At 45.7% G+C, this 10,754-nt stretch overlaps 1 protein-coding gene across 1 annotated transcript; it reads right to left on the bottom strand.

The window, feature by feature from the left end:
* Nucleotides 1-443: 443 nt before the first annotated feature.
* LOC140624109 (olfactory receptor 4A5-like) lies at nt 444-1,388 on the bottom strand. Its single transcript, XM_072810853.1, has one exon. It carries the CDS (start codon nt 1,386-1,388, stop codon nt 444-446), a length of 945 nt encoding a protein of 314 aa, XP_072666954.1.
* Between the last annotated feature and the right edge of the window lie 9,366 nt (nt 1,389-10,754).

Here is a 10,754-nt window from a genome sequence, read left to right on the forward strand (position 1 = left end):
TGCAGGTACAGAAGGTTGCCACACTGATAGAATAATGAACATTAAAATCTAGAAACCACTCTTTTGGCCCCAGTAACTTATTCTAAGTATTAGCCAAATTGTTTTCTCATTAATTTAGGTGAGAGTAAATTTTCAAAGGTAATTGCTTTTCACATTTTAAACTTAAAAATTCATTTCTAAATACCCATTTTGATATGAGCCAAGAAAAATAAGGCTACAAAGTGAAATTAATTTTATTTTTACTTATAATTGGAAAAATACCTGTGCCTTTTATCCATCCTTTTACCTATCAGATTGATTCTTACTTCAAAAGATAATTTATTCTATTTTTTGATGGCTTTGTTTAAAATAAAAAGAAATATCTCTAGAGAATCCATTGAATTGGCTAAATCCATTGTTAGAATTTTACCTTTTTTCTTGCTTTAGAATTAAAATAAGTGTATTCAGTTTAGGTGACACATTCTTATTCTACCTTTTGTTAAATTTTTACACCAGAATTTTTCCATAGCATTTTTCATCTCTGAATTTCTCAAGGTATATATTAAAGGATATAACATGGGAGTGATAACTGTATAAACCAGAGTTACAGACTTATCAATGGGCAAGTTAGAAACAGGTCTAACATACATGAAAATGCAGGGAACAAAAAAAAGGACAACCACTGTGGTGTGGGAACTGCAGGTAGACAGGGCTTTGCGCCTCCCTTCTGGACTGTGACTTTTAAGAGAATTTAGAATGACTCCATAGGAGATGAGTAGAAGGATAAAGATGACCATACAGATTGCTCCACCGTTGGCAATCACAGTGAGGCCTATTAAGTAGGTGTCAGTGCAGGCAAGTTCTAATAATGGGTACAGTTCACAGATAAAGTGATCAATGACATTGGGGCCACAAAATGGGAGGCTGTACACAAAGAGAAGCTGAAACATAGAGTGCACAAGACCTCCAATCCAGGCCACCACTATCAGCAGGATGCAAACCTGTCGATTCATAACAGTCAGGTAATGCAGTGGCCTACAGATGGCCACATAGCGATCATAGGCCATCATGACCAGAAGGAAGACCTCAGAACCCCCAAAGAAGTGTTCTAGAAAGAGCTGACCCATGCAAGCTGGGAAAGAAATTGTCTTTTTGTCACAGAGTAAGTCTATAATCAATTTGGGTGAAATGACAGTGGAATAAACAGCATCCATAAGTGACAGATAGGCAAGGAAAAAGTACATGGGGGAGCCCAGAGAGGGGCTGCCAAAAACAGTCACTACAATGAGTAGGTTGCCCACCATTGTCACAATGTAGATGAGTAAAATCATGACAAATAATGCTTTCTGCCCCTCAGGATCCTGAGTGAGGCCAAGGAGGACAAATTCTGTCACATTATTATTTCCCATGTACTCTTTCTGTAAGGCCTGTTTCAAGGTTGAGAGATGAGAACAGGACTTCTTGGGTCTTTTCTCTGGACGTTAAAAATAGTGCTTCTGGGATCCCTGGGTGGCGCAGCGGTTTGGCGCCTGCCTTTGGCCCAGGGCGCGATCCTGGAGACCCGGGATCGAATCCCACATCGGGCTCCCGGTGCATGGAGCCTGCTTCTCCCTCTGCCTGTGTCTCTGCCTCTCTCTCTCTCTCTCTATGTGACTATCATAAATAAATAAAATTAAAAAAAAATAGTGCTTCTACCACTGTGGATAGCAATAGATACTTCACATATCTATGTGTTACCACAGAACATATAATAATGTGTGGCTGATCAGTCCACCTAGAAATAGTTCCAAATGGTCACACTTTCCACATTTCCATGCAGGCTCACCATCATCTCAGTCTTTCAGATGAGTGTAGAACTATCCATGTGGATGCTTCACTCAGCATAAGACCCTCCAGTTCCATCCACGTTGAAGCAAATGGTGGGTATTTGTCATTTCTAATAGCTGAGTAATATTCCATTGTATACATAAACCACATCTTCTTTATCCATTCATCTTTCGTTGGACACCGAGGCTCCTTCCACAGTTTGGCTATCATGGCCATTGCTGCTAGAAACATCGGGGTGCAGGTGTCCCGGCGTTTCATTGCATTTGTATCTTTGGGGTAAATCCCCAACAGTGCAATTGCTGGGTCGTAGGGCAGGTATATTTTTAACTGTTTCAGGAACCTCCACACAGTATTTCAGAGTGGCTGCACCAGTTCACATTCCCACCAACAGTGTATGAGGGTTCCCTTTTCTCCGCATCCTCTCCAACATTTGTTGTTTCCTGCCTTGTTAATTTTCCCTATTCTCACTGGTGTGAGGTGGTATCTCATTGTGGTTTTGATTTGTATTTCCCTGATGGCAAGTGATGCAGAGCATTTTCTCATATGCATGTTGGCCATGTCTATGTCTTCCTCTGTGAGATTTCTGTTCATGTCTTTTGCCCATTTCATGATTGGATTGTTTGTTTCTTTGGTGTTGAGTTTAATAAGTTCTTTATAGATCTTGGAAACTAGTCCTTTATCTGATATGTCATTTGCAAATATCTTCTCCCATTCTGTAGTTTGTCTTTGAGTTTTGTTGACTGTATCCTTTGCTGTACAAAAGATTCTTATCTTGATGAAGTCCCAATAGTTCATTTTTGCTTTTGTTTCTTTTGCCTTCGTGGATGTATCTTGCAAGAAGTTACTATGGCCGAGTTCAAAAAGGGTGTTGCCTGTGTTCTTCTCTAGGATTTTGATGGAATCTTGTCTCACATTTAGATCTTTCATCCATTTTGAGTTTATCTTTGTGTATGGTGAAAGAGAGTGGTCTAGTTTCATTCTTCTGCATGTGGATGTCCAATTTTCCCAGCACCATTTATTGAAGAGACTGTCTTTCTTCCACTGGATAGTCTTTCCTCCTTTATCGAATATTAGTTGCCCATAAAGTTCAGGGTCCACTTCTGGATTCTCTATTCTGTTCCACTGATCTATGTGTCTGTTTTTGTGCCAGTACCACACTGTCTTGATGACCACAGCTTTGTAGTACACCCTGAAATCTGGCATTGTGATGCCCCCAGATATGGTTTTCTTTTTTAAAATTCCCCTGGCTATTCGGGGTCTTTTCTGATTCCACACAAATCTTAAAATAATTTGTTCTAACTCTCTGAAGAAAGTCCATGGTATTTTGATAGGGATTGCATTAAACGTGTATATTGCCCTGGGTAACATTGACATTTTCACAATATTAATTCTGCCAATCCATGAGCATGGAATATTTTTCCATCTCTTTGTGTCCTCCTCAATTTCTTTCAAAAGTGTTCTATAGTTTTGAGGGTATAGATCCTTTACATCTTTGGTTCGGTTTATTCCTAGGTATCTTTTGCTTTTGGGTGCAATTGTAAATGGGATTGACTCCTTAATTTCTCTTTCTTCAGTCTCATTGTTAGTGTATAGAAATGCCACTGACTTCTGGGCATTGATTTTGTATCCTGCCATGCTACCGAATTGCTGTATGAGTTCTAGCAATCTTGGGGTGGAGACTTTTGGGTTTTCTATGTAGAGTATCATGTCATCGGCGAAGAGGGAGAGTTTGACTTCTTCTTTGCCAATTTGAATGCCTTTAATGTCTTTTTGTTGTCTGATTGCTGAGGCTCGGACTTCCAGTACTATGTTGAACAGCAGTGGTGAGAGTGGACATCCCTGTCTTGTTCCTGATCTTAGGGGAAAGGCTCCCAGTTCTTCCCCATTGAGAATGATATTTGCTGTGGGCTTTTCATAGATGGCTTGTAAGATGTCGAGGAATGTTCCCTCTATCCCTACACTCTGAAGAGTTTTGATCAGGAATGGATGCTGTATTTTGTCAAATGCTTTCTCTGCATCCAATGAGAGGATCATATGGTTCTTGGTTTTTCTCTTGCTGATATGATGAATCACATTGATTGTTTTACGGGTGTTGAACCAACCTTGTGTCCCAGGGATAAATCCTACTTGGTCATGGTGAATAATTTTCTTAATGTACTGTTGGATCCTATTGGCCAGTATCTTGTTGAGAATTTTTGCATCCATGTTCATCAGGGATATTGGTCTGTAATTCTCCTTTTTGGTGGGGTCTTTGTCTGGCTTTGGAATTAAGGTGATGCTGGCCTCATAGAACGAATTTGGAAGTACTCCATCTCTTTCTATCTTTCCAAACAGCTTTAGGAGAATAGGTATGGTTTCTTCTTTAAACGTTTGATAAAATTCCCCTGGGAAGCCATCTGGCCCTGGACTGTTGTGTCTTGGGAGGTTTTTGATGACTGCTTCAATTTCCTCCCTGGTTATTGGCCTGTTCAGGTTTTCTATTTCTTCCTGTTCCAGTTTTGGTAGTTTGTGGCTTTCCAGGAATGCGTCCATTTCTTCTAGATTGCCTAATTTATTGGCGTATAGCTGTTCATAATATGTTTTTAAAATCGTTTGTATTTCCTTGGTGTTGGTAGTGATCTCTCCTTTCTCATTCATGATTTTATTAATTTGAGTCTTCTCTCTCTTCTTTTTAATAAGGCTGGCTAATGGTTTATCTATCTTATTAATTCTTTCAAAGAACCAACTCCTGGTTCTGTTGATCTGTTCCACAGTTCTTCTGGTCTCGATTTCGTTGAGTTCTGCTCGAATCTTTATTAACTCCCTTCTTCTCTTGGGTGTAGGAGCTATTTGCTGTTTTTTCTCTAGCTCCTTTATGTGTAAGGTTAGCTTTTGTATTTGAGTTCTTTCCAGTTTTTGAATAGATGCTTGTATTGCGATGTATTTCCCCCTTAGGACTGCTTTTGCTGCATCCCAAAGATTTTGAACGGTTGTATCTTCATTCTCATTAGTTTCCATGAATCTTTTTAATTCTTCCTTAATTTCCTGGTTGACCCTTTTATCTTTTAGCAGGATGGTCCTTAACCTCCACGTGTTTGAGGTCCTTCCAAACTTCTTGTTGTGATTTAGTTCTAATTTCAAGGCATTATGGTCTGAGAATATGCAGGGGACGATCCCAATCTTTTGGTATCGGTTCAGACCCGATTTGTGACCCAATATTGGTCTATTCTGGAGAAAGTTCCATGTGCGCTTGAGAAGAATGTGTATTCAGTTGAGTTTGGATGTAAAGTTCTGTAGATATCTGTGAAATCCATCTGGTCCAGTGTATCATTTAAAGCTCTCGTTTCTTTGGTGATGTTGTGCTTAGAAGACCTATCGAGTATAGAAAGAGCTAGATTGAAGTCACCAAGTATAAGTGTATTATTATCTAAGTATTTCTTCACTTTGGTTAATAATTGATTGATATATTTGGCAGCTCCCACATTCGGGGCATATGTATTGAGGATTGTTAAGTCCTCTTGTTGAATAGATCCTTTAAGTATGATATAGTGTCCCTCTTCATCTCTCACTACAGTCTTTGGGGTAAATTTTAGTTTATCTGATATAAGGATGGCTACCCCTGTTTTCTTTTGAGGACCATTCGAATGGTAAATGGTTCTCCAACCTTTTATTTTCAGGCTGTAGGTGTCCTTCTGTCTAAAATGAGTCTCTTGTAGACAGCAAATAGATGGGTCCTGCTTTTTTATCCAGTCTGAAACCCTGCGCCTTTTGATGGGGTCATTAAGCCAGTTCACATTCAGAGTTACTATTGAGAGATATGAATTTAGTGTCCTCATGATATCTATTCAGTCCTTGTTTTGTGGACTGTTCCACTGAACTTCTTCTTAATGGGGAATTTTAAGAGTCCCCCTTAAAATTTCTTGCAGAGCTCGTTTGGAGGTCACATATTCTTTTAGTTGCTGCCTGTCTTGGAAGCTCTTTATCTCTCCTTCCATTTTGAATGAGAGCCTTGCTGGATAAAGTGTTCTTGGTTGCATGTTCTTCTCATTTAAGACCCTGAATATATCCTGCCAGCACTTTCTGGCCTGCCAGGTCTCTGTGGAGAGGTCTGCTGTTACCCTAATACTCCTCCCCATAAAAGTCAGGGATTTCTTGTCTCTTGCTGCTTTAAGGATCTTCTATTTATCTTTGGAATTTGTAAGCTTCACTATTAAATGTCGAGGTGTTGAATGGTTTTTATTGATTTTAGGGGGGGATCTCTCTATTTCCTGGATCTGAATGCCTGTTTCCCTTCCCAGATTAGGAATGTTTTCAGCTAGAATTTGTTCAAATACATATTCTGGCCCTCTGGCCCTTTCGGCGCCCTCGGTTACCCCAATTAAACGTAGGTTTTTCTTTCTCAGGCTGTCGTTTATTTCCCTTAATCTATCTTCATGGTCTTTTAATTGTTTGTCTCTTTTTTTCTCAGTTTCCCTCTTTGCTCTCAACTTGTCTTCTATGTCACTCACTCGTTCTTCCACCTCCTTAACCCTCGTCGTTAGGACTTCTAGTTTGGATTGCATCTCATTCAATTGATTTTTAATTTCTGCCTGATTAGCTCTAAATTCTGCAGTCATGAAGTCTCTTGAGTCCTTTATACTTTTTTTCTAGAGCCACCAGTAGCTGTATAATAGTGCTTCTGAATTGGCTTTCTGACATTGAATTGTAATCCAGATTTTGTAACTCTGTGGGAGAGAGGACTGTTTCTGATTCTTTCTTTTGAAGTGAGGTTTTCCTTCTAGTCATTTTGCTCAGTGTAGAGTGGCCAAAAGCAAATTGTATTGGGAAAAGGAGAAAAAGAGAGGAGAGAAAGAAGGAAAGAAAAGAGAAAGAGAAAATAAAGGGAAGAAAAAAAACGAAAAAAAAAGAAGAAAAAGAGAAAGAAAAAGAAAGGAGAAAAAAAAGGGGTGGGGGAAGGAAACAAATCAAAAAGCAAAACAAAACAAAACAAAACAAAAAAGAACCACGGGGGAGTATCTTCTGATTCTGTGTACTTTAAGTCCCTTGTCTTCCCCTGGAAGTTGTCAGTCAGTCTAGCTGGTCTTCTGGGGGAGGGGCCTGCTGTGCTGATTTTCAGGTGTTAACAGTTGGGGGAGCTGCTGTGCCCCTGCCTGGTGCAGGGCACAGTGGGGGTTGTTTACCCCGTGAGGCCACAGGAGGAACAGCCCCAGTGGCGGGGCCAGCTCTGGAAACCTGGATTCAGCTCAGGCAGGAACTCCGTCTGCAGGGCCTGGAGGCTCCGGGGCGGGGCCGCTGATCTGCTCAGCTGGGGCAGGAGCGTCCTTGCTGTCCTGGGCCCTCCCGGCCTCTGCCTGTCCCGGGGGAGGCGGGATCCTGGGCTGTGTCCCGGCGCCCTGTGCTCCGGGGCCTGCGCTGTTGGATTCGCGCTCCTGGGCCGTGCAACCCCCTCCGCGGAGCTGCCGCCTGAGCCCCTCCGAGCTGCTCCTGGAACCGCGCAGCCCCCTCTGCACGGAGCCTCTTCCTCTGCCCGAGCCCCTCCGAGCTGTTCCTGGGGCCGCACAGCCCCCTCTGCGGAGCCGCCGCCCGAGCCCCTCCAAGCTGCTCCGGGTCCCGCCGGGTCCCGCCGTGCGCGCTGCAGCCCTTAGGGAGCTCGGCACACTCTCCTGGGCGCGCAGTTGCTCTGTTACTGTCTCAGGGAACCCGAGGGCATCCTCGCCCTCCTGGGTCCTGCTCCAACTCCCTGCGAGCCCCTTTCCGACCGGGAAGGTTGGTGCAGCTTCTGCTCCTCCGGGAAGGGGCTCTCCTGTCCTGGGGACACTCGCCCCGGCTTCAGCCCGGCTACTCGCGGGGCCCCTCCCCCTTGGAGACCTTTGTTTCTTTATTTCTTTTTCCCCGTCTTCCTACCTTGATAGATGCGCGAACTCTTCTCACTGTAGCATTCCAGCTGGTCTCTCTTTATATCTCAGGCCGAATTGATAGATTTTCAGGATAATTTGAAGGTTTTCTAGGTAATTTGGTGGAAACAGGTGATTTGGAGACCCTACTCTTCTGCCATCTTGCTCCTCCCCCCCCCCCATCCCCTGACTTTCAATCTCCCGGTGTCTATAGGTCTAACGTGAGCATCTTGTTGGCAGCATACAGATGGATCTTGTTTTTTTAATAACGATTTTATTTATGAGGGAGTGAGAAAGAGAGAGAGGCAGAAAATTAGGCAGAGAGAAAAGCATGCTCACCACCAGGAGCCCAATATGGGACTGGATCCCAGACTCCAGGATCACAGACTGAGTCCAAGGCAGAGGCTCAAACCCTGAGCCACCCAGGCATCCCGGATCCTGTTTTTTAAGCTACTCTGATACCCTATATTTTTTGATTGGAGCAATTTTTCTATCAGCATTCAGAGTGATTATTGAAAAATATGAACTTATTGCCTTTGTGTTACCGGTAGAGTTGGTGTTTCTGGTGACGTTCTCTGGTCCTTTCTAGTCTTTGTTGCTTTTGGTCTCTTTTTTTCCCCCACTAGAAGAATCCCTCTTAAAATTCCTTACTGGACTGGTTTAGTGGTCATGAACTCCTTTATACTTTGTCTGTCTGGGAAATCTTTATCTCTCCTTCTTTCCTGAATGACACCCTTGCTGAAGAAAGAATTCATATGAATTGGACACCTGTAAAAAGAAATTTAGAAACATAAAATAAATTTTTGTTATTTTCATTGAGGAAAATGACATTTAGGAGGAAAACCAGAAGCTGAAAGAGAGGAGGACAGATTTCACCCTCTGTAGCCTTCACAGGGACCTGTTGTCCTTTCCAAGGAGGGCCCCCCCCTCCGTAGGATGCTTCCTTCCCCTCTGCACCTCTTGTTGGAACCCACCAGGCACATCTCCGTACCTCTGACACCTCTGCAGTCATGGTTTGTACAATCTTCCATGTATCCTTTTGGGGACCACAGCATCGTGTATGGAATCATCCGGCTACTTTTTGACAACATTGGGTGGATTCCAACTTTTGTTGGTTTTGGGGTGTGTGTGTGTCTATCACATGCAGCTATCATGTGCAGCTATCGGATCCTCTGGCTGGGTCACCCAAATGCCGAAATGGTTGGCACAACATCATTTCTGGTGCTGGATCTGGGCAGCTAGCTGGGGTCTCCTGGCCGACCCTGTGCTCGCTGGTGCAATGACTTTCAGCTGGAGGGTCAGCTGAGCTGGAAATTCCGGCTCAACCACATTCTCATGACCTGCAGTGGGTCCCGCCAGGTGCCAGGTGCTTCTATTCTCCCCGATGCCTCGCTAGCAGGGAGCCAGACCTTCGGGCCGCTCTGGGGGGAGCTCCTGAGGAGCCGGTTGCCCATGGCGGGAGCCCTGGGGCTGCCTGTGTGTGGGAGTCGGGGTGGGGATGGGGATGGGGTTCTTCAGTCCGCTGTGCTGCCTGGCCTTCAGGCCGAGACCCATGCTCACCCAGCCCCTACTCACTAGGGTGAGGAGGATGCCCTCCATATGCTGGTGTGAGTTATCCAGCACCACAAGGTGTGCAGCCTGAGTCCACCTGGTGCGGGTGGCCCAGGTGCATTAGCTGCAAGTGTGGGACCCAGGAAATTTAACAACAATCTCCTACCCCTGGACACACAGAGCAGGACTGATTCCATTTTGTGCTACACCCGCCACTTCCCCTATGACCCTGACATGACCTGATTGTTGCTTAAGGCACTGCCCCACCCTAGTCAGGCTGCTCAACACACCCTAGTCAGAAATCAGCTCATAACAATGTAACCCCGCTTTGTGCCCGCCAAATCTGTGCGCCGATTCGACCAAAGTAATAGGCCAGCTCAAGTGGATACTATAGGGTAAGGTGTAATTCAATCGGCCACCTGCGTGTGAACTGACATGACAGTGCAACTTTCTGCGTATCCCATGGGCCACTGGCCCCTATAAAGTTGCTATGCCTTTTAGTCTCGGGGTCCAAGTCCCTGCTCTGCTGTGTCGGGTGCACCTGGACACAAGCTCCAGCTTGTAAAGAAATCCTTGGGAGTTTGCAATGGTGTTGGCTCCTCAGTGGTTTCTCAGATTCACAATGTTGGGCACAACACAAGGGCCTACTGTCCTGACATCCTTTCTGGGGCCATGCTGACCGCCCTGCAGGCCCTCTCTGCCCCAGGCACACAGTCAAGGGAATGCAGTGAGGGGAGGAAGAGCCCCACACCCAGCCAGCCACAGCCTCCTGGACAGAGGGAGCACAGACCTCCGGGTCGCTTTGCACAGACCCTGGTGACCTGAGGCTTCCTGGCTGTCATTCTGTCCCAGGCCCTCCTAGCCCGCGGGGCGCAGCCTGAGTCCCAGTAAAGTCTGTTGCGTCTTGACCCCGGCATCTGGTCCAGTGGAAGGCACGTTGGGATGTCAGCTGGCTGTTGCTGGCGGCGCCCCTGCAGGGGCTGGTGGGACCTAGGTGGTACCCCGTCCTCCTCTCTGGGGGTCTCTCCATGCCCCGTGAACAGTGTTCTGGGAGACACAGAAACGGGCTGGCTGTGCATTTTCGCACCACAACACTTTATTGACTTTCTACAGCAAACGGGCTCAGAGCTGAGGGTGCACGCCTTCCCCTGGGGAGGGAGACCTTTCTGTCCTTTAGGGGAGGGCAAGAATGACATGGGTTGGGGGGCGGGTGCTGGAGTCCCCCACCTGGGAGCATGTGTGGACTCTGGGTGGGGGCGTGTGTCCTGAGGTTTCAGTCTGAGAGATGGTTCTGAGGACAGCAGAGCTGACATGGACCTGCAGCTCATGGGCTTCTGCGCTGGGTCCCAGGAGGGCAGCTGGAACCCGGCCTCGGGCTCCCTGGCACCCCAGAACCTGGAGGAGTCTGTCTCCTGGTGTGGGTGTGGGTGGGGCCCACCATCCTACCCCAGGGTCCAGGAGTCAACATTCAGCTGTGAGAGGGCTCGCTCAGCCCAGGGCCAGAATCCAGGGCTGGCCAGGGCC

Source organism: Canis lupus, chromosome 34 (assembly GCF_048164855.1).
Source record: "Canis lupus baileyi chromosome 34, mCanLup2.hap1, whole genome shotgun sequence".
Classification (NCBI taxonomy): domain Eukaryota; kingdom Metazoa; phylum Chordata; class Mammalia; order Carnivora; family Canidae; genus Canis; species Canis lupus.

Bases quoted from the DNA above. Each gene is read 5' to 3' on its own strand.
- LOC140624109 (XM_072810853.1), bottom strand. From the start codon at position 1,388: ATGGGAAATAATAATGTGACAGAATTTGTCCTCCTTGGCCTCACTCAG.